The sequence below is a fragment of the Gopherus evgoodei genome, chromosome 1, assembly GCF_007399415.2.
Source record: "Gopherus evgoodei ecotype Sinaloan lineage chromosome 1, rGopEvg1_v1.p, whole genome shotgun sequence".
In the NCBI taxonomy this organism is placed as follows: domain Eukaryota; kingdom Metazoa; phylum Chordata; order Testudines; family Testudinidae; genus Gopherus; species Gopherus evgoodei.
The window spans coordinates 248,112,965-248,137,442 of record NC_044322.1 but is presented as its reverse complement, the minus strand read 5'-3'; the positions used below and the strand labels follow the sequence as shown (position 1 = coordinate 248,137,442).

Genomic DNA, 24,478 nt, shown 5'->3' with positions numbered 1-24,478 from the left:
CTGTTTTTTCTTCATGCTCAAACTGTTGCTTGTTTGCCAGGGTCTGCATCTGGATTGCCTCTGCTGCTGCCTTTTGGTCACATTCCATGAGCAAATCTCTCATCTCCCGATCGGCGATGTCCCCCGTAAGACCTATTCTTCTATCTTTACGTACTTTTTAAGTTCATAACCTCATAGGATTGTGACTGACTCATGGTCACTAACTTTTAACCCTTAAAACTTTCAATATCAACTTTAAATGTTAACAGTGCTGGGTTCCGATCCAAAGCCCAATTGACCTATATGTATCCTGCCAAGACTATGCCAATTGTCACGACACCTGGTTTGGGACATAGCTAAAATCAGTCTCAAGTCACATTGCCAGAATACAGGGCATATATGCAGACTGGTGGTGTATTCTATCATAATACTTCACCAAGCCAGTAACAAATGTGTTCTTCCTAAATACCGCACTAGTTATCATGGAGCCACAGACAGTCCCCTTCAGGCCTTTTAGCCCTTCATGCATTACCCAGACTTCTGTGATAAATGATTATTAAAGCCAGAAATCACATATATTAGGTTCTTCCATTTCCAAAGAACCAGAAACTCACTCCAGATCAATATGTACTTCTGGATCTTACCCAAAAACCAAGCTGATAGTCAATCCTTTAGTAAACTAAACTAAAGGTTTAAATCAAAGAGAAGAGCATTATTAAATGGTTAAAATGAATCATATGCATTACAGTTGATTTCAGAATCTGTAGATCAGGATAATAGCAGTGATGTTTAATCTGCTAGTTTGCAATAAGTCTCTGGTATGTCCAAACATTCTTCTTTGAGTGCTTGCTCATGTCCATTCCATATTAGGTGTGTGTGCTCGCCACATATACCGGTGCCAGAAGTTTTTCCCTTAGCAGTATCCATAGGGGACTGGCTCTGGCACCCTCTGGAGTGGCACCCGCATGGCGCAGTATAAGGGGCGCCACTGGCTGCTCCCGCTCTTCTCCCCCCCCCAGGTACCTTCGTGCCACCAGTGATGGTGCTGGAACTTTTGCTGCTTTGTCTAGAGTTGTTCCATTCTCAGTTCTTGAGAACTTTGAAAATCTGTAATATGGTTGTATATAGTTAGTAGTTCTTAGTTACCCTTAGTAGTAGTTCTCAACTCTTTGTTAGTTTCTCAACTCTTTGTTAGTCCCGAACGAGACTCGGCCAAGGGATGGGGCATGCCCCGGTCCCCAGGCTTTAGCCCTGTAATTGATGCAGACGGCCTACGCCCAAGTGATCCACATACCATCTGCCTAAGGTGCTTGGGTGAATGGCACATAAGTGACAAGTGCTGTATCTGCAAGTCCTTCAAACCTAGGACAAAGAAGGAGTGTGACATCTGTCTGAAAGCACTCCTGATGGAGTTGGCACTCACTCTAGTACCAGAGCAGTAGTCTGACTCTTCACCGAGTACCGCAGCCTCCGTGCTCAGTGCTCTGCTGGCTCCATCCACAAGCCAGCACTGGACCCTCTCCACAGCTCTGGTCAAGAAACCGAAAAAGACTGTGAGAGGAAGATCTCCTACCTCCTGCAAGGGAAAGGAGAGGGCTGGGGGTGAGCCATGATCCGTGCCAGGCAGCTCAACACCCCAACTGGGAACTCAGGCCCCAGCTCAGGTCAAGCGGTACAGCTTATCCCATACTTTGCCTGCGACCCCGGATAGCAGTGTGGGCCCAGGTCAGTTTCAGGTGCCGTCGACGCCTGAAGCCCTTCAAGTGGCTCAGGACATCCTGACCCTCCCGGTGTCGCCCACACTGGCTCCAGTGGTATCCTGGTCTCAGGAGAAAACCCATGGCGGGACCTATACGTGTGTCCCCGCCTCAGCGGCACCGTTCCCCAAAGAGAGGGATGTCCTGCCATCGCTCACCTGCCTGAAGCCGTCACGCCTCAGGACTAAAGAGGCAGGCTAAGCTGAGCCCTCTTCAGTCCCTGCACCAGGGTCACCGATCGAGGGACTCGAGGCATACCTTGCTGGTGGATTGGTGCAGACTGTCTGGGGCACGTGCCACTGTCTACAAAGGCCTGGTACCAATCCCGAGACTAGTTGGACACCGGAGACTGCAGGTCGCCAGGCTGTCATTGCCCGTCTCCCAGAAGGAGATCGCCCTACTCAGGGTGATCCTCTTGGCAACCAGCCTGTAGTAGCTCCCGGTCCCGTTTGATGTCCCAGTACTGGTCGAGTAGCGTGAGACGTGGATCGCCGGGTATCCGATGTAGATCCACCAAACGCTGTTGGTCCCTGAGAGCCCGACCAAGGCAATCTCACTTTGACAAGTTGGCTTTGGGACGCTGAGACTGGCACTGGTCAGACAAGAGCCACTGCTCAGCCAGATTCTGGTCACCTGGTACCGACCACTCTATTGGTAGCTCCGGCTCTGAGCAAGCTTTCCTGACTGTGGGGCAAGCCCCGGTACTGGTGGTGCCGACTACATTATCAGCACTGAAACCTGTTCCATGGCCCCAAGTGCAGTGGCCGGCACCATGGTACCCATGGAACCTCAGAGGGTTCACTCAACCTTCCCAGGCTGCCCAATTAGTCTATGGAGCCTCTGAGAGGCCAGCAGCCTCAGTATCCAGTCCCCCTTCAATGCTCGAGACTTTGGGGGTAAGACTCTGCAGGTCCAGGAGGACCCGGGGGAGCAAGCTGCTGGAACACCAATGGATGTGGAGGTGGCACCAGTATCCTCCTCATCATTGCCCGACAAAGCTATCATGGCGGCCCCTTCACCCAGTTCCTCAGGATGACAGCAAGGTGCACCAGGAACTTTTTGAAGAGGGTCCCTTCTAACCTGGGGCTTCAGTCAGAGGAATTGGAAGAGCCCTTGGAGACTCTGTTTGATGTCCTCTGGTCCTCGGCTCCCACCAGGATGGCCCTACCCCTTCATGAAGGGGTCTCCAAAATCACTAATGCCCTGTGGCAGACCACCTCTTTTCTGGTGCCTATCTCTAAAAGAGCTAAGCGTAAGTACTTTGTGCCAAACAAAGGGCATGAAAACCTATACTCCAACCCAGCCCCCAGTTCCCTTGTGGTTGAGGCGGTTAACCACAAGGAGAGACAGGGACAACCTGGGACCACTCCCAGAAATAAGAACTTGAGGAGGCTGGATTTTTTTCAGACGTAAAGTTTATTCATCTTCCAGCCTTCAGCTGAGAGTAGCTAACCACCAAGCCCTTCTTGGCCGATATGACTTCAATATGTGGCAAGCCAAGTTCGAAGGGTGGCTCCCTGAGGCTTCCAAGAAGGCTTTCCAAGCGATCCTTGATGAGGGCACAACTGCAGCCAAGGCGGCCCTCCAGGCAGCGTCAGATGCTGCTGCTGCCCGCACCATGGCTTCCGCTATCTCCATATGGTGAGTCTCTTGGCTGCTTCTCTCTGGGTTGTCCATTGAGGCCCAGCAGTCATTGCAGGACCTGCCCTTCGACAGCAGGGCCCTATTTGCGGTGCAAACAGACAGCAAGTTGCATGGCCTCAAGGACTCCTGCACCACCCTGAAAACCCTGGGTCTCTACGTCCCAGCCCTGGCACACAAGCGGTTCAAACCACAGAAGCCTCAGGGTCAGGGAAGCCAGCCTCAGAAAGACCAGCCCCATAAACGAACCACGGGTTACAAGCACCTCCCGAGTCACCTGCCTCCACCTTCTGCCCAGTTGGGCTCAACCTGTAAGCAGGGGGCCAAACAGTCGTTTTGAGGGTGCAACCGACTCTGGCGACCTACCAGACTATTCCCTGGATCCATCTTTCCTAGTGTTATCTGACCACCTTTCCCCTTTCCTCCTGACTTGGACCGCTATAACTTCAGACCACTGGGTCCTCAGCACAGTGGAATGGGGTTATACCCTTCAGTGCCTTTATACTCCCCCCTTCCCACTCACCTTGCCCATCCCTCTTCAGGGACCCCTCTCATGAGAGTCTCCTCGTGCAGGAGATAAAGAGGTTACCACAGCTGAGTGTGGTGGAAAAAGTTCTTCTAGAGTACAGGGCAGGTTATTCCCAGTACTTTTTAATCCCAAAGGCCAAGGGTGGTATACGGCCCATCTTGGATCTGCGAGACCTCAACAAGTACGTACAGAAGCTAAAGTTCCGCATGATCTCTCTGGCTTTTATTATCCCCTCCCTGGAACCAGGAAACTGGTATGCCACCCTCAGCTTGAAGGATGCATACTTCCATGTAGTGATTTTTCAAGGACACAGATGCTTCCTCTGGTTTACAGTGGGGCCCCACCACTACAAGTTTAAAATCCTCTCATTTGGCCTGGCAACAGCACCGAGGGTGTTTACCAAATGCATGTTGGTGGTAGTGGCTTACCGCAGGCGCCGGGGTATCCAAATCTACCCGTACCTTGATGACAGGCTCGTCAAAGGCGGCTCCAGGTCTCAAGTCCAAAGGGACATCGCAGTGCTTCAAGCCACATACTGCTCTCTGGGCCTTCTGTAAATGACAGAAAGTTGATGCTAGTGCCGGTGCAGAGGATAGAGTTCATTGGAGCGTCCTTGACTACCTGCGCCAGAGCATTCCTGCCGCAGGAAAGGTTCCAAACGATGGTGAACCTCATTGCGGAAGTCTCTGCGTTTCCTCAGACTACAGCCAGAGTTTTTCTGCGCCTGCTGGACCACAGGGCAGTCTGCACTTACGTGGTCTGCCATTTCAGGCTCCAGATGCGGCCCCTGCAACAATGGCTGGTGACAGTCTATTCACAGTCACAAGACCCCCTGAAGAAGATGGTTACCATTCCCCAGGCGATACTTACCTTGCTGAGATAATGGACTGACTATAGGACAGTCCTGGAAGAGGGTCCGTTCAACAACCCTCCTCACTCCATCGAGTTGGTGTCGGACACCTCGGACCTCGGCTGGGGGGCACCTCTTGGCAACCTCTAGACGCAGGGGATGTGGTCCCGGAGGAGGTGCATAACACATAAACGTCAAAGAGCTCTGAGCAGTCCGGCTGATGTGCGGAGTCTTCTTGCCCTACCTGTCAGGCAAGGTGATATGAGTACAGATGGACAACACAGCCTCAATTTCTACATCAACAGGCAAGGGGGAGCATGCTCGTTGTCTCTCTGCCAGGAAACACTACATCTGTGGGACTTCTGCATCAGCCACAAAATCCACCTGGAAGCTTGTTGCCTTTCCAGCATCAGGAATATGCTGGCAGACCAGCTCAGCAGGGACTTCTCCTTTCAGCTTGAGTGGTCGCTCCATATAGAGGTAGCCTGTATGATCGTCCAAAGGTGGGGAACTCTCCAAGTGGACCTGTTCACTACCAGACAGAACAGGAAATGTCACCGGTTTTGTTCTCCACAGGATCTGAGCAAGGAATCCCTCTCCTATGCCTTCCTCCTGTTGTGGTCAGGGAGCCTGATGTACACGTTCCCTCCAATTCCACTCATCAGCAGGTCCCTGGCAAAGATCAAGAGAAACCAGGCTCAGGTCATCATGATCGTCCCAGCATGGCCTTGTCAGCACTGGTTGGGCATACTCATGAGCCTGTTGGCAGCCCCTCCCTGGCCCCTGCCCAACTGACCGGATCTGCTGTCGCAGGACCACGGTCGGTTCTTCCACCTCAATCTCAGGTCCCTCCACCTCTCAGCGTGGATGCTGCATGGCTGAACCTGAAGGAGCGGACCTGTTCCAAAGGAGTCCAACAGGTCCTCATGAAAAGTAGGAAACCCTCAACTAGACTGACATACCTGGCTAAGTGGACGAGGTTTTCCTGCTGGGCATCTGAACAGGGCATCTCTCCCTCATGTTCCTCCATACAGGCTGTCCTGGACTACCTACTTCATTTGAGGAACCAGGGCCTGGCGCACTCTTCCATTAGGGTCTTGTGGCCATCTCTGCTTTTCATCTGCTGATCTAAGGACAGACAGTGTTCTCCCATGACATATTCTTGAGAGGGCTCCAGAGACTCTTCCCGCAAAGCATTGGTGAAGCCCCATCTGGAATACTCTGTGCAATTCCGGTCTCCCATCTTTAAGAAAGATTAATTCAGACTGGAACAAGTGCAGAGAAGGGCTACTAGGATGATCTGAGGAATGGAAAACCTAACTTCTGAGAGGAGACTCAAAAAGCTTGAATTGTTTAGCTTAACCAAAAGGAGGCTGAGGGGAAATATGATTGCTCTCTATAAACACATGTGAGGGATAAATACCAGGGAGTGAGAGGAGTTATTTAAGTTAAGCACCAAAGTTCTCAGAAGAATAAATGGATATAAGTTGGCCATCAGCAAGTTTAGGCTTGAAATTAGAGTAAGGTTTAGAACCATCAGAGGAGTGAAGTTCTGGAACAGCGTCCCAAGGGGAGCAGTGGTGACGACAAAATACCCAACTAGCTTCAAGACTGAGCTTGATAAGTTTATGGAGGGGTGGTACGAGGAGACTGCCTACAATAGCATGTAGCTGATCTGCGGCTGCCAGCAGCAAATATCTCCAATGGCACGGGTCATTTACATGTTTGAACTAGTGTAAATGGTGAATTCTCTGTAACTTTAAATCATGATCTGAGGTCAACAGTAACTCAGCCAGAAGTTAGGGGTCTATTACAGGAGTGGGTGGGTGAGGTTCTGTGGTCTGCAAAGTGCAGGAGGTCAGACTAGATAATCATGATGGTCCTTAAAATCTATGAGGAGCATTCTGATTTGCTGTAAATTACCACATATTCCCATAAGATGCAACAACATGAAGAATCAGCCCCTTGGATTGCATAGATATAATCACTTGGGGTGGTGATTTACTCTGGTGTTGCTATCCCCCTTAATGTGTCTGCAGGACAGATGCATTGTTGCCCCTGATACCCTTCAGCTCTTTACTTATGTAGTAACACTACTATGAGCTAAATAATTCAGTTTTTCTTTAAATAACACTGAGAGGTTGTTTTTATAAACATCTTTTTTCATCTACCCAAGTGCTGCCTAACAAATAGAGGTGGGCCTGAAGAGTTAAGTGTTAACTCTTAACACCTTGAACTTTGGGGAAGATTCAAATATAGATAATATTCCACATCCAAACTTTGTGGCTCAAGTCCATATCCGTGTGTGTGTGTGTGCGTATGTGAATATATATATATAGCCAAAATCCTATTTTAAAACAAATAAAGTTCACACCATTTCTTGGAAGCAGTTTACTACATCTGTCTTCACAACTCATTTCCTAAGGGATGAGACTAGAATCCCTTTCTTAGCAGCTGATTAAATATTCCCTTCTTTTTGGAAAACAATTTTTCTTTTAATTTAAACCAGGTTATAAAAAAACTAGTTGATGTAAAAAGCTAACTTTCTGAAATAAAAAAAAAACAACCAACCCAATCACAGTTAAAAATAATGTTTGAAGCTCTGTAGCATCTTTCATCCAAGGATACTGAAATGCTTTAGAAAGGTTAGTCAATTCTCTCAACCTTTTTTTGCAGGAAGCTAGGTAAATATTATTGTTCCCATTGTACAGAGAGGAAAACTGAGACACCTAGCGTTTATGACTCAAATATTAAAACATATGTAAGACACCTAGGATGAAATCCTGGCTCCACTGAAGTAACTGGCAAAATGTCCATTAACTTCAGTGGGACCAGGATTTCACCCTGATGCATATACACAGATTAGGGTTGTAAAATGTAATGGCAGCATGCATATTCCTGACTTGTGTGTGTTCAGGTGACTTGCACTTACAATTCATGCAGCTGCTGAAGAGTGTGTATGCTTTCTATGCAGACTAGCTCTGCATGAGGCAGATTTAGTATGTTTCAGGCACATGGCCAACTCTGTTGGGGAGAGGTTGCATCCTTCCTCCAGTGGGTTGCCCAGATACAGGCATCATTATTTTAGGATCCTGGTGGAATAATATGCTAGGATTCCTGCTCATTATTCAGCCTTTGATCCATGTGCCATAAGTCGGAACTTGTCCTTTGACTATATAGTAGCTGATTTTTAGACACTGGGTAAAATTTTCAAAAGCACTATTGATTGTCAATGAAACGTAGATGCCTAAGTGATGCACTTTTGAGATAGGCTTAGTCTCCTAAATCACCTGGGCCACATTTAAAAATTTAATCCATTTTTTATGTGTTACTTCTTTTCCCTAATAAAGGCTGCTTGGCTACTGAGAGCTGTCACCTGCATAGATCTCACCACCCTTTCAGGTGATGACACCCCTTCAAACATTCATAGGCTTTGTTACAAAGCCAAGCATCCCATCAGAGAGGATCTTTTGAGAGCCATGAATATGCATGATAAAGGTACGATGGTTTTGGTTACATTACTTGCAAGCTTTGGCTTTATAAAGCTGGTTATGGACAGAATGTAAACTTGACGTCTACTTTTTCAACTTCTACTGCCTGAACATTACTGATGTTAAAGCTAATATTGCACAGAGAAACAGCCCTGGAAAAGTGAACTGGATCCTAGACAGTCTCGTTCAAAGAAATGGTAAAATAAGTTCTGATTGCAAAATCTTTATCCCTAGTTCTGATGTAAGATGGGGAGGAACCTCATCTTGATTTACAGATCCCAGATTGAGGTTGCAATGGGACAGTTATAGAATACACTACCGTATTTGAGATGGAAACCATTAAGAGAATAAAACTATGAAATATAAAAAATAATCTCTCTTTTAATAACTCGATGGTAAGGTGTCACTAAATCTATTTGCATAATATGCACCTGATATCCCCAATAAACCTCTGGACTTAGTGTCTGTAAATATTTTGGGTCATAACCCTGGCTGAGGTTATTCTGTGTAGCTTCAGGATCTGGCTCTTCACCTTTGTGCAGACAATTAGATACAGACATGTGCTATGTGTTGAAAAAATTGGCTTTTTTTTCTCTCCTCAGAATTGTCTCTGCCATCCAGTTATGTCAGTAACTAAGAAAGGGATCAAAATAGTAGCTAGTTTTACTAATAGGGACTTCACTGGGGTCAGGATTTGACCGTAATGGTGTGTCTACACTACAGCTAGGATGCATGATTCCCAGTGTGGGCAAACAGACCTGCTAGTGCGCTAAAAATAGTAGTGTGGACATTACTGCACAGGCAGTGTCTCAGACTAGCTGCCCAACTCCAAGTCCACCTGGCTCCTTGGGTCCAAGCTTAGGCAGATAGCTGAGCCACCATCCTTGCAGCAACTTCCATGCTACTCTTTTTAGCACACTAGCTTGAGCAGAGCTAGCACAAGTCTGTCTACCTGCACTGGGAATCATACTTCCCTGCTGTGGCATAGGCATTTCCAAAGTATCTTGCAGAACTGGGCCCTCAATATAAGTCTAAATGTTACACCCAATACTGATTGAAATGGAATTGTTAAGGCATTGATGTGGCCATACAGAGTTTCTATTAAATGACAGCCATAAAATGGCATATTTTCATACAATATTCAGCATTGCACAATGTAACTTCTCAGAAGTATTAATATCACTGATGTGTCAGATGCAGGAGACTTTAAAATGCCTCGTGATTTTGGTACTTTGTTTGAACTATAACATTCAAACAAAAATCAAACCCACCAATACTGTATAAACACTTGGAGCCTGATTGACAAATCGCTATGGTAAGTTTTACATGGACATAACCCCATTGTTTTTAACAGAGGAGTGTGGTGTAAAACTAGAGTAACATAGTGGTGAATCAGGCCCTGGATTGTTAGCCATAGTCATGAAATAGAAAAGACCCAATCCCTTTTTAAACTCTGATTTATGAATTCTTTCTAATCCTTTTTAGATTTTTTGAGAAAACAAAACAAAACAATTAAATATCAGGCCAAGTTTCTTAGACTGTGAGAATAAAATTTGAAATAGAAACACAGTGAAACTGTGCTAACACAAATGATATTCCATGCTAGTCAAACTGCGCTATAGGTCCCTAGGTATAATACTCCGATAGCATAGTTTCTGACATCATAAATCCCAGAGCAAACTGGTCTGAAACTGGCGTATAAAGAACTCCAGCCTTAAACTGTGTCTGCGACTGAGCTACTACTGATGCAGCCTCAGTGTTCTTAGGGCAGGGCTAACGGATGTGGTGGTAGCTCCACCAGTGGCCACCTGAGCCCTGCTGTCATTAAAGCTCTCATGGTTGCTACAGCCAGCGGAGAGCAGTTGGTGGTTGTGCAAGAGTAGGAGATTTAAAAAAAAATCTAGTGCACACAAGGCCATAGTGTGGACTAGAATACACATTTGTCATAACATTTTTTCCCAGATTTGGACTTTAGTGTCCAAAATATGGAGGTTAGCATGAAAACCTCCAAGCTTAATTACCAGCTTGGACCTGGTAAAGCTGCCACCAGCCAGGAATTATACAGTGCCTAGCTCACTGTGGTCTCCCCAAAACCTTCCCTGGGGGACCCCCAGACTCAGATGCCTTGAGTCCAACAACAAAGGGAAATAACCCCCTCCCCTTGTTTCCTGGTTACTTCCTCCCAGGCTCCCCTCCCTGGACGACCCTGGGAGATTCCCTGCTTCCAGTCCTGGAAACACAAGTACCGAGAGAGCTAATCTCTCTTCCCCCTTTCCCAGAGGGTATGCAAAGTCAGGCTTAATAAATCTAACACAAAGAGATTTCCCCCCTGACTTCTTCCTCCCACCAATTCCCTGGTGAGCTGCAGACTCAATTCCCTGGAGTCCCCACTAAAGAAAAACTCCAACAGGTCTTAAAAAGAAAGCTTTATTTAAAAAAAAGAAAGAAAAAGACATTAAAAATAGTCTCTGTAATAAGATGACACTATACAGGGTCAATTGCTTAAAGGAAAAAAATGAATAAACAGCCTTATCCAAAAAGAATACAATTTAACACATTCCAGCAACTACACACATGTAAATACAAAAAAAACAATATAAACTTATTGTCTTACTATTCTTGTACTTACAACTTGGAAACAGAAGATTAGAAAGCCAGGAGACAGACAGATCAGAGCCGAGAGGGTCAGACCCAAGACAAAGAACAAAGAACTCACACCACAAAACTTCCCTCCACCCAGATTTGAAAAAGTCTTGTTTCCTGATTGGTCCTCTGGTCAGGTGTTTCAGGTTACCCCTTTCCAGGTGAAAGAGACATTAAACCTTAGCTATCTGTTTATGACAACATTACATAGAAATATACAGGTGAAACAGTGGATTGTAACTTTTTTCAGGTATTACTACAGCGGCTATCTGTGTATATCCAGCTAGAGTAGCTGATGCTGTTAAAGCGCTCAAGACCGCTGGTTGTAACATACCAGTAGCTTCAGGTAAGTTTCTCTTCTTTACAAGTATTATTTAAAAGATTATTTTCCCAGTGGTCTTGTGCCCTTTTTGCTTTTATAGAATGGATGAAGAATACCTGAAAGGGTGGTTGTTTTTTTGTTGGTTTGTTTTTTGCTGGGGGGTGAGGTGGGGAGGACACTCCTTGTTTTTCACTAAAAAGTATCTGGAATGTCAAGTTTTATTTGTCAAGTCTAAGTTTTGCTGGCGGAGGATCTCTTGGGGGGTCTTTGAGGTGTGTATGTTCATCTCACAGGGCCGCCCGGGGGGGGGCAAGTGGGACAATTTGCCCCAGGCCCTGCAGGGTTTTTCGGGGCCCCTGGAAACAGGGTTCTTTGCTTGCTCCAGGGGCCCCGGAAAACTCTCCTGCTTCTTCCACTCCTCTGGGTGGCCCTGTGATCTCATACCTGAACTGAAGGGGTAGAGATAATGAATCTTTACACAGACATTTTTTTCTCCCAAGGGGAATTAGTCAGTAAAGCTGAATAGCAGTTAATATCAACAAATCAAAAACCTTTCCTTGCTTAATAGCTCAGCTTTTAGGTTTCATGCAGGTGGATCCTTCCACCCCATTGAAGTCAGCAAGGCTCTGTGCAGGTGCAAGGGGTCCATCCCTGTAAAAATACCTTTGTCTCGACTCTTTATGATGTAATCATTTCACTAGTTCTTCAGGCACCACAGAGGGGAGACAATGTGGAATTTAGGATTGAAAAAACACCACAAAAACACGTTTGTGTTTGCAAGGGGGAAAGAGAACTTTTCCAGATTCTCTTTATACATCAGAAGGGGAGAGGGGGGAGGGAGTGGAACAAGGAGAATATTTTTCCTTTTCAAGTTATCTTTATATTGTTTAAGTACAAAAATTCAAATGACTGTTGAATAGGGTATGATTGCATTCAACTTTACCTGTATTGTGACTATTACTTGCCTGTATTAGTTGAACTTATTTTCAAGTACCTTTTACGAAGAATTTGGGAGGACTGAAGAACATACACATCAAAGATGATTTCACACAATAGGACAAATTCAGAGCTTGTGTATGCAGGCAGAACTCCACTGAAGGCAATGGACTTATATGTATTAGCCAGGCTGAACTGGAAATAGCTATAAGGAAAGTGAGAGAAATCAATTTCCAGGAGACATTTAAAACTGAGCAAAGCACTGATTAAGGAACTCAAGGGGAGAACTAATGTTCTTGTAAATGAGGTGGGGGATGAATTCAGTGCCTTCTAGGTCTTTGAGTCTTTACTGGAGCTATAGAGTAACTTCCCTTTCAGGGAAAAAAAAGAAAAAAAAACCCTTGACTTTTTATACCCCCAATCTGCCTTAATAACAATTATATTTATATAAAAGTCTTTGCTCACTTCACAACTTTATTTTTCCCATTCTTCATAGTGGCAACGGGGTTTCCAGCTGCACAGACTTCACTGAAAACCCGATTAGAAGAGATTAGGGTAGCGGTGGAAGATGGTGCCAAAGAGATCGACATTGTAATTAACAGAACCCTTGTGCTGACTGGCCAGTGGGAAGGTAAGCGCTTGCTAAAGCTAAGGAGCCAACTTTTATCCTCTGTCCATGTTGGCGATGGCAGGATTTGACTTTTGGTTGCCCTCTGTGGGCCAAGATTTTCAGAAATGACTAGTGATTTGGGTACCTCTGTTTTTTGGGTGCAGAACTGGAAACACCCTGAAAGAGACTGATTTTCAGATGCTGGGCATGCTTATCACTTTCTGAAAATTCAGGCTACTTTAAGGGATATCATGTTAGACAGCAAGAATCACTTGCTCACTTTGGAAAATCCTGACTTTTAGATTGAGTCTTGAAAGGGTTTATATGAAGAGATATTTGAAAAATAATTTTCCAACTTCTGCTTAGTTCAAATGAGACAGCAGAAAAGTAAATGCTGATGGTCTAATTACCCACAAACAGAATGGTCAAAAAATACCCAAACGGGTTCCAAACGGGTTGTCAGTGTAGATGGTATGTCGTTAAAATGTGTGTTTTGGTTCCTGACAAAAATGGATGTGTCTTCTAATTGCTTTTCTTCGAAGTTGAGAGTACAAATTTACAGTTCATATTGTTACTGATGTTCTCTCCCTCTCTCTCTCTGTGCCTCTCTCTCTCACTCTCTAATTAGTACGTGTAATAATACTGGAGATGGTTTCACTCTAATTGGTTCTCCCTTAATGTACCGTGAATGGTTTGCCTTAAGTGCTGACAATGGTCCTATAACTAATCTCCATGTAAAGGTAAATGAGCACTAATAGCGTTCGCTGAGAACACTTCAGAAAGGAACATATGATAACTGAGTTTAGTTAAGGAAATGTAATCATCAAAGTGACACACCATATTTTCCGATCTCTGTCTTCCTTCAATTAACAATTAGCATTGACTAAAATTTCATCAGTTGCAACATGCAAAATTTGTATCTTCTTGAGTGTTGTCCTAGTGCTAACTTGTTCATGTATCTTGATCTTTTTCACAATATTCTTCACTTACACCAGCTTGTACCCAGGTTGCTGGCATCAGCTTGGTTATCTTTCAAAATGGCTATTCTGAGTTCAAATGCAGTAAATAAGTTGGTGATCTCAGTCCAGATCAATGTGGACTGACATCTGCATCACGAAAACCATCATAGTTCAACCTTTGTTGGCAATCTTTCTTAGATTGTTAGCTCTTTGGGGCATAGACAGTCCTTTTGTTCTGTGTTTGTAGAGTGCCTAGGACAATGGAGTCCTGGTCCATAATTGGGGCTCTTAGGTGCTAACAGAACACAAATAATAAAAAGGACAGGAGTACTTGTGGCACCTTAGAGACTAACAAATTTATTTGAGCATAAGCTTTCATGGGATACAGCCCACTTCATCGGATGCATGCAGTGGAAAATACAGTAAAAAGAGATATATATATCTATATATATATATAGATATAGATATATAGATATATAGATATAGATATAGATATAGATATATATACACACACGCACACACACAGAGAACATGAAACAATGGGTGTTACCGTGCACATTATAAGGTGAGCTATTATCAGCAGGAGAGAAAAATAACTGTTTGTAGTGGTAATGAAAATTGCCCATTTCCAGCAATTGACAAGAAGATATGAGGAACTGTAGGGGGGGAAATAAGCATGGGGAAATAGTGAAGTAAAGATAATAGCTCACCTTAACTGATCACTCTCCTTATAGTGTGTATGGTAACACTCATTGTTTAATGGTCTCTGTGCATATGTATATCTTCCTGACTGTATTTTCCACTGCATGCATCTGATGAAGTGGGCTGTAGCCCACGAAAGCTTATGCTCAAATAAATTTGTTAGTCTCTAAAATGCCACAAGTACTCCCGTTCTTTTTGCGGATACAGACTAACACGGCTGCTACTCTGAAACCAATAATAAATAATAAGAAGATTGAAATTGCCATGGTAAGTAGATGATCCTCTTTTCCTCCACTAGAGGTCATACCTCCAATAAAAGATTGAAATATACTAACTGGGAAGTAAGCAGAAAGTTCAAACAGCTGCTGTTCACAATATATGTTTTCTAAGGACCTAAATGGAGATATAAATAATCATTATTATTCAAATGCCATCTTAAAGCTAATTTGTTGTGTTGATTTTTGTGTTGCAAAAATTAGTCTAATTCAGTGACATGGGAGATACTTATGCCCTATCCATGTTACTATGAAGCTAAACTGGTTTTGAAAAGAGTTTCATACAATTTGAACAATGGTAAGTGAACCATTTTAGAAGCCAGTTTAGGCCTTTTCTGCACTGTGGAAATGTATTGCATTAGAAAATGAGCTAGCACCATTTTAACTTAAACATAACTTATCTTCTAGAATAGACTAGTACCATTGTGTGGGTTTTTAAAAAATATATTTATTGATTGTGGTTAATCATATGTCCCCCTCCCATGATCACCTAACACATCACCTAACACAAAAATGCATGCTTACAGTAGGCTCCAAATTGTGTTTAGCAGCATGCTAGTTATAATGTGTGTGTTAACACATTTTCTAAAACAAAGCATTTTATGAGTGTAGACCAAGGGTTGGCAACCTTTCAGAAGTGGTGTGCTGAGTCTTCATTCATTCACTCTAAGGTTTCGCATGCCAGTAATATATTTTAGCATTTTTAGAAGGTCTCTTTCTATAAGTCTATAATATATAATTAAACTATTGTTGTAGGTAAAGTAAATAAGTTTTTAAAAATGTTTAAGAAGCTTCATTTAAAATTAAATAAGATGCGCAGCCCCCTGGACCAGTGGCCAGGACCCAGGCAGTGTGAGTGCCTCTGAAAATCAGCTCGCTTGCTGCTTTTGGCACACATGCCATAGGTTGCCTACCCCTAGTGTAGACATACCCTTTGAGTGACCAGACTACAAAGATTAGATGTGCTAGACTTCTGGTTGGAACAGTATACACACTAGTTGGGTTCAAATGTGATTCTGTAGCACCTTTCCTGCATGGTTCAGAAACTGCTTAGTGTAGACACAAACCAAGCTATATGAAGTAGTAATAGAGACATTAGTAGAGCCACAGTCTTCTAGCACTTTTCATAGGGTGTATACAAATGGAACTATTCATAAATAATCTTCTCATAAACATATTTAGCATTTTAATGGGTTACACTATGCAGAATATCAGTAGCATTAATCCCCCCCCTTTTTTTTAACTATCTGACCAAATTCTGAATAATAGTTTTTTGTGTAGGATCCTAATATGGATCAAAATAATTAAATGATAAGGCGACTTATATAGTTCTACTATTAAACATTCTTGAGAGCTGCAAAAATCAAAAATGTTTAAATTTTAAAAAAGTGGATAATTAGTTATCAGATATGAACAAATTAATTTTTAAAAGTGCAGGTTGTGCCCTTCTGTGGAAAAACCCATTGATTGGGATCAGTGAGGAGGATATTCAAAAAGTTCCTTCATGGTGTTTCCAATAGATAGTTTTGTCATTGAGTCAGGGTTTGTCCCATCCACCTAAGGAGAAAAGAAAAAGTTCAACTCAGATTTCCCCATCCTCTAAATTCTACTGGAGGCCAGAGCCATTTGCACAACAGGCCCCTTTATCTCTACATTCGCTCTGAGTTTATATGCTTTCCTGCACTCCATTCAGCCACAGCCAAAGGCTCCCTGACCCACCAACAATCCTCCTAAGAGAGCCCCGCATTGCAGCGGGAGCTATACAAACTTGGACAGTATTAAGATCAGCTGAGTGCCAAAGAGGAAAAAAAAGGCACAGCACCTTCCACCTGCCTATACAGGGATCTCTAAGCCTATGGATAGCTGGACAGAGAGTATTGCCAAACCCAAGTATGCAAAAAGCATGAGATTTAAAACAAAACACCTGCCCCCCCCCCCAAAAAGAGTTCTTTCGATTTGCCTTCTTGCTTTAGAGTTTTTAGGGTTCACTTGGCTCACAAACATTTCTCAACAACCTGTGAGAGCTATAAACTTTGTAACTGAAAACTAAAGTTCTTGTATAATCGCTTGTCTCTGGGAGCTGGGACTGTAAGTGAAACATCAAATATTGCAAGAGTTAATATAAAATAGAGAGAGTTTGCAATTTCCTCCCCCATCCCACCTTTTTTTTGTATGGGCAAGGAGAGAACCACATGTGAAACGGATGCCTCTACGTGACTATCTCCACATTGTTGCTTGAGCAGGGTTTGCACCCCCACAGCAGACTCAAAGTGGCCACTGCTGCTCCGTGGTGGCTATGTTATAAACAAATGCAGTATTTGTATTTTTTCCTTCTTTAGTGTTCAGACAGACATCTGACAATTACACTGTTCTCATACAGTTCAGATATTCCATCCAGCTCTATCACTTTCTCATAGCTGTACTTTTGTTCACAATCAGAGTTACAAAACATATTATCACTGCATATCTAGGAACGGGAATGAGGACTAGTCTTGAGCACAGTTCCAGCTAACCCAGTTGGCTGCAAGAGAGCCCTATCCACAAGAGAACAGCAATCTGCCCTAGAGTAGCGACAATTGGTGCCTGAAAAAGTTGTCAAGAATTGTTCTGCTTAATGTGCAGAACAGTGCTGAATAGCTGTTTCTGAACATGCCTGCAGTTACCGTGCTTTAGAAGTCACAGCATGGGCAGGCTTTAGACACAAACTTCTTAGAACAGGGGTCATTGAGTTACCCCATGTAATCAACAGAAAATAGAATTTAAAGTATAATGTACATGATTATGAAAAGAGATGTCAAAGAAGAAATAATAGAGGAACTGTGGCAGGCTTTGTACCTCGTTAACCCCTTAAGTCAGGGGGGTGGGAGGTAACCCTTCCTCTCTATGCCTACATCCATTTCTAAACCCTCCCCTCCTCCCCGGTAGTCAGCACAGTGTGGCCCAGACAGTTATGTAGGAACAGAAGTAACTGGGGAGGAGCACTCAGATGTGACAGGGTGGGTGGAGTAGATTAAAAATAAACAAATAAACATATTTTGACTTTTCTTCATTTTGTTAATTTCTTTTATCCACAGAAAGTGTTGTGGCAAACTTGAAGAAAGCAGGTTTTTTGTTTTGTTTTGTTTTTTAAATAAATAGTTGTGATTTATTTCCACAAGGGGTCACTGAGTTTATCACTGATAGATATCTGAGAGTTTATGTAGGAATGTACATCTGTGTGTACTGTAACCTATCATATTTGTCGTGAAAATAGAACTATCCAAGGAACAAAATTTATTTACCCACCCGTACAACATTGAGGATGACGTTAACAGGGAGAATAAAAACCCTGATATTTAACTCGCCCATCAAGGAAAACAACTTTAGTGCATGAGGGGAAATTTTGTTGCAAGGCTGATGTTCAGTATATAGGATTAACATTCTAGAGATATATATATGATTTATATTATAGCCCAAACTCTGGCTATATCTAATGTCTAGAAATGATAAATCTTTTTGCATTCTACAGTTTATTTGAGGAAGCCAGAGAAAGGGCTAAGCAAGTCTTTCCAGGCAGGAACCATGTGTTATATAAAATTGAAAAGTGGTGGCGAGGGCAATAAATACATCTTTGTTCCAGTGACTTCATGAACCACAACTGCTTTGCTCATGTGCTTTATAATAATGACAGAACCTTTGCATATACTTGTAGCCCCAGTGTATTTTTATGGTTGTTTTCTCATGCTGTGATTCTTCAAAACTTCAGGTGTTCTTGACAAAAATATGTATGGTTTATATTAAGTTTTTTTTTTTTTTTTTTGCAAACTAGATCTTTCTCTTTCTATGTATTTTTTCAGCTTTTTTCCCCCCTAGACTGTGGGATAATTAGAGTCATCTTGATAGATGAAAACTGCATTTTCTAATTTTTTTGTGACTTTGTTTAAAAAGTTCCTGGACAATGTTATATTAAGTATTTTAGTGAACATCCAATTATACTGAGAGTTACTTTAAAGCTATTCTTACATATTGTTGAATATATTTATTGTACTTAAAATATAATAGTCTGAATCTGCTTTTTAACAACTTCTTAACCTGCTTTCTAATGGTGCATGTTAAAAAAAATTGTTAAAGAGCAGATTTTGTACAGTAGTACTTTTCAGAAAGTATTGTGTACTTAACAATCTGATTTTTCCACTGACATATCATGAATGAAAGGCAAATGACATTTTTGTTTGGGAGAGCAATAGGCTGCAGAAATGGAAATGGAACACTATACAACAGCATAGGCCATGTGTCAAAAAATAAGAGCTTGATTCATGGCCCATTGAAGTTAATGGGAATCTCTCTATTGACATCAATAGGTGTGTGGGATTGTGCACTATGGTCACAAAGCCTGCTGAGATGCCATGATCATGCTGCTCAATCTCCACCAATCCCTTCTAGGTAATTATGAGCCCACCATCAGCTGCTCTATTATAGTTGAAGCACCAATGTCTTTCTGAAGGCCGAACTCCATAGGGGAACTGCATACCAAATCCCTCCCCAGTGTTGGTTCCAGTAAGGCTTCCTTCTCAGATGCCACTAAGGAATTGAAGGATCTGTCACCTTTTCAATAGGCCACTTCAACATTTGTCTCCATCTCCATTGGCCCACTGGACTTTGGTAACAGGAAGTTGCATTGTTAACGGGGCTATTGACAGACCTGTATTTGGAGAGTGACATCCACAAAATCACTTCACTGCCTGCTCACCTTCCAAAACTTGCCTGGTTTTGGTGGGGGACCTTGTTTCTGATTCTCATTGCAAGAAGATGGGTGAGGAATGGAAATGGAGGGGAGAGAACTATAAGAGGAGAAAGGAAAGGAAGATTAAAAAATCAACCAACCAACAAAAGAGCGAGTGAACGTCAAACTAGAAATGGAGAAATTCCTTAAAACAGATTTGGGCAACTTTAAGATAATAGAGGGCTACAAATCCACTAAAATTCTTTGGCAGGCCATGGAGAATGTTAAGATTGAGCTGAGTCACTGAGGGGTCAGTCTTTTAACAAAGCTGCTGTTGCCTCATGCCACTCTGCATCCCCATCAGTACAGACTGTACCTCAGTCAGCTCCTCATCTGGTGTAAACTGACACAGTTCTGTTGATTCTGTTGACTTTAGTGGTACCAATTTACAACAGTCAATGGAGCTATGCTGATTTATACATCAGCTGAGGATCTTGCCCAAATCTAAAGGCTAGAAGACAGGACATGATTCTCTTTCTGCCCTTTAAGTCTTTGCTGAGTTGAAGTGACAACTTTTAATACAGATATTGCTCTGTGTATCAAGATGCTACTATTAACAGTTTTCCCTGGAGTGTTGAGGGTTGATTGGCTGGTTTTTTTTTTGTTTTTACAACAGCCAGAAGTTGGCTCTCTCACAGCCTTTCCAATGATAGTGGAGTAGCGTAATGGTCTAAGTTTCACATCTGAAACAAGAAGGCTGTTTCTACACTAGTCATTTTTTTACATAAAAGAAGTTTTCCACCATTACTACCAACTGGTTCAGTGCCACCAGTTGTAGCAAAAGGAGCGCTAGTGTAGACAAGGCATGAGTCAGTCACTGGCATTTTAACCACTTTGTCACCTAGCCCTCTTCAGGAAATCTGAACAACATAGTGGTTAAAATATCAGGGGCTGCTGGCATCCTGTCTGCACTTTCCCAGTGATGGGACTGATGCAGCTGAACAATAGACACACATTTTTGGCAGCAAACCCTACCACGTACAAAGCCCAGACACCAGGAAATCATGAGTTCAAGTCTGGTATAATCTACTCAGCCTGGTTTCCTTAGGAAGCATGCAACATGAGTATCATGAAGCTTGTGCAAATAATTTGGATGCAACCCTAAAATGGCTTCCCGTCTGCTCTGTGTGAATACTGAAGCCTTTTTTATAGAGTTAGGGGTTTGTCTCAACATCTGTGATCAAAACTTCCTTTCTCTTTACTATATTGCAATATGACTTGTGCCAGTAGTGTACCTTCCCCACAGATGCTGTAAAGCTGAAAAGTGTGTTGGGATATTTTAGGATCAAAGGCACCATATAAAAACAAGATATTATCTATAACAATTGTTCTCTGAATATATGGTAATTATTACAGACATGTTATTGTGTCCCCACTGCTAGAGTCAGGGGGAAAAAGTACATTTGCATTTTCACCATTACCTTGAAGAATGTGGCAGAAAAGATACTGACGGCTGATCAGCCTCAGTTACTCCTCTTCGTTGGGTGCCACACATGCCATTGTCTAGTGAGGCAGTTAACTCATTCCTGCACTAATTTTATATAGCAACAAAGAGTCCTGTGGCACCTTATAGACTACATGCATCCGACGAAGTGGGTATTCACCCACGAAAGCTCATGCTCCGATACATCTGTTAGTCTATAAGGTGCCACAGGACTCTCTGCTGATTTTACAGATCCAGACTAACACAGCTACCCCTCTGATACTTAATTTCATATAGAAGCACATATCAACCGCGGGGGATGGAGGGGGGAAATAATACTATAACTACAGCACTACCTTCAGAGAACAAGATAATTTTCTTTCATGGCATCCAACCTAAATTTACATTCTATTAATTTATTTTGAAATTTTTGGCAGTATGTCTTAGAACTAGAGAAAACTTGAATCTTTGCTTATTGCTACTAAAACTAGTAGAACATGAAAGCTGCTTTTCTTGGTTTTCTAAAGGCTTCAGGAAATAGTCACTCCACAAAAAGAGACTGTATTATGATCTAACATGAGCATCAGCCAGTCATATTATCACTTATCAAATCCTCTACTCAAGCAAATAACACAGGTTCTTTGTGTTTCCTTTCTGAGTGTTGATTTGATCTAGGAGGCTTCTGGAGTATCAATAATACATGTTTGACTGTATGGTAGCACTGATTAATTCACGCTTTGGGTATATAGTGAGATGTGAGGTAAGCCAGCTGTCTATAAAGGGACTCACTAAGTGCATTAGCCAGTTGTCTGCTAATATGCATAGTATGTCGCAGCGGAACATTGCAGTGCTATCAAACACAGCAGCTACATCCTGACATCAATAGAATGCAGAAGCACAGCAGGTGGAGTGGAGGACCAGCAGAGAAGCAGTTTGATAAGTCCACTGAATGGTTTGAAGAGTCTCTTGGGGGTGGAGAGAGGATTGCTAGTTTATCACTAAACAGGCCTTTGCTCTGTAGTGTCCACAGTTATCATCATCCATTGCACAGCAAAGATGTATTTAAATATATTTTAACTTTATTTTATCATTATACCTCAATATAATGCTGTCCTCGGGAGCCAAAAAATCTTACTGCATTATAGGTGAAATCGCGTTATATTGAACTTGCTGTGATCCACCAGAGTGCACAGCCTCACCTCCCCGGAGCACTGCTTTACCACGTTATATCCAAATTCGTGTTATATCGAGTCATGTTATATCAGGGTAGAGGTGTATTAATATACATTGATTTCCATTCATATATTAACAAATCTTACTCGTAATCTGAATTTGTTACCCAGTTTGGTTGATCATCCTTTTATCCGTATCTTTATTTTGTTAAAATTTCAAAAATGGCAACTCTATATTATAGAAACTACTTGATTCTGATTTAAAGCTGTCTGTCATTGTTTCCACTGAAAGGGCTTCCCATACTTGATTTCCCCAGGTCGCTAATGTTGGGGTATCTGCCTTTTTCTGTAGTTATATTTTACTAGAAAAGCATGACTGTGTATTAATATTCATGTTTGGATTTATCTAGTGGCTATTTTCCATCCTTTGTTATTTTAGAATACTTCAGTCTCCACCAAAATATGGTGGATTTCCCAGTGTTTCCGCACTCACCCCTCATTATCTGATCAGGTCAAAGGGGTTTAATCATTTTTTAAAACAATGTCAATTAGAAGTCTCTTAATGTTTTCAAATTTATTCTAGTCCATACTGAAATAAGAGTCTGTCAAGTTGTAAGGGAAGGGCACTTGGGTGCGTGGCATTCCTGTGGCTGTGACAATCGTTTCAGATTCAAATGCAGAGTTTTTTTGGTTTGTTTGTTTAATAGCTACGGGTTCACACAAGAGCTCCTTCCTGAATTCTAACCAACTCATCTTATGAATTATGGATAAGGATAAGGGCCAAATTCTGCCCTTGGATGCGTGTATGCAACTCCACTGGGAACTATGTATGTCATCTAAGGGCAGAATTAGAAGTGGTGGGGTAGAAGAGGAGTGGAAGATGAGACGGAGTGGGACAGGCTGCAAAACACATTCCAGAAAGTAGAAGACATTCCAGAAAGTTGACGACAAGGCCGAGAGCATCAGAAGGTTGGAGTGAGAAGGAGAAAAATGACACAATGAATGTACAGGAAAGCTATTAACAAGCAAACAGGAGAGACTTTAGAAGTATTGATAATGTTTTATTGGTATATTTAGGGCTAGCCAGCGAGATTTTTAAGTCTTTGTCCTGTTTATATTGCTAACTTGTTCTCATATGCCAAACATATTTGAATATTTTCTTGGTTTTGGATGAAATGAAGTTAACAGCTATTAAAATGAATTTGAAACTGTGTAGCAGTGCTAACTACCTACACAGCAATGTGATTCACTGAATCTTTAACATTTTGCTTTATAACTAGTTCTTAGACCTGTTTGCATTCACTCAGAAGTGGAAATAAACACCATACTTCAGAATGTTTCTTGACCAGCTTTTATAGTTTTAAAATGACTTTCCTGTAGGCCTCTATGAAGAGATCCGTCAGTTTCGTCAGGCCTGTGGAGATGCTCACATGAAAACAATCTTGGCAACAGGAGAGCTGGGATCACTTACCAATGTCTACAAAGCCAGCATGGTAGCAATGATGGCAGGTAAAAATGTGCATTTTTAAACATTCTGTAGATAATGCAGTCACGAAAATCTTTAGTTTTAAATTAGGGGCTTGACAGTTGGATGTTAAATACTTAGAATAAACAAAACTGTGATCTAACACCCCAGTTAGTAACTATTAATATCACAGGTAGTAAGATATGTCACTTGTTTTGTATAAAACTATGATATTTACTGGAGCTGGTCATAAAATGGGAAGAATAATTTGCAAAAGTTTAGTAAAAAATTTTCCTATATTTTTATTTATTTGTATTTATAGCAGCTTCTAAAGCTGGGCCCCATTCTACTACTCAAGGTACAAACTCAAAGTAAGAGACACTTCTTCCTCTGAAGAACTTACAATAAAGTAGTAAGTTTCATCTAAATTCAGAATGTCAACAAAGCTTTTCATCAAAATTTCAGAATTCAAAACATTTGGACCAGTTGTAATATGGACAAAAAAATCTGATTTGTAAACATTATTAATTCGCGAAATAGTACATATGGGAGAACTATTTCCATTTACCTTGGGCTACATTGTGTAACCCTTACTCATACCAATGACCACTTACACGAGTAAGTCCCATATAATAATTCTACCACCTTATATGTTCTTAAATAGCACTTCTCATTAGATCTCAAAGTACTTTACAGAGGAGGTCCGGATTAGCATATCCAGTTTCCAGATGGGAAACTGAGGCAAAGAGAGGTAAAGTGACTTACATAAGGTTACCCAGTAGGTCAGTTGTAGAGATGGAACTAGAACCAGAGACTCTTAATCCCAGTCCTGTGTTCTATCCACTAGGCCATATTGCCCCAATATTGTTGGGCTGCTCCTGTAAGCTCATGTTGATGAGCCCTGTCTATCCCTATAAGTGCAAATTTAGATCTGTGTGTTGAGGATGAAATTCACCTTTGAG

General features: G+C 42.2%; 1 protein-coding gene across 2 annotated transcripts in view; it reads left to right on the top strand.

Annotated features, from left to right (window-relative positions):
• DERA (deoxyribose-phosphate aldolase) overlaps window positions 1-24,478 on the top strand; it is an 87,772-nt gene that overhangs the window by 23,200 nt on the left and 40,094 nt on the right. For both annotated transcript variants that reach the window (XM_030542140.1, XM_030542147.1), the window contains 4 exons: window positions 8,107-8,254; window positions 11,141-11,236; window positions 12,645-12,779; window positions 23,432-23,560. In XM_030542140.1, coding sequence (XP_030398000.1) covers window positions 8,107-8,254; window positions 11,141-11,236; window positions 12,645-12,779; window positions 23,432-23,560 — 508 coding nt within the window. The remainder of the gene's footprint in view (window positions 1-8,106; window positions 8,255-11,140; window positions 11,237-12,644; window positions 12,780-23,431; window positions 23,561-24,478) is intronic.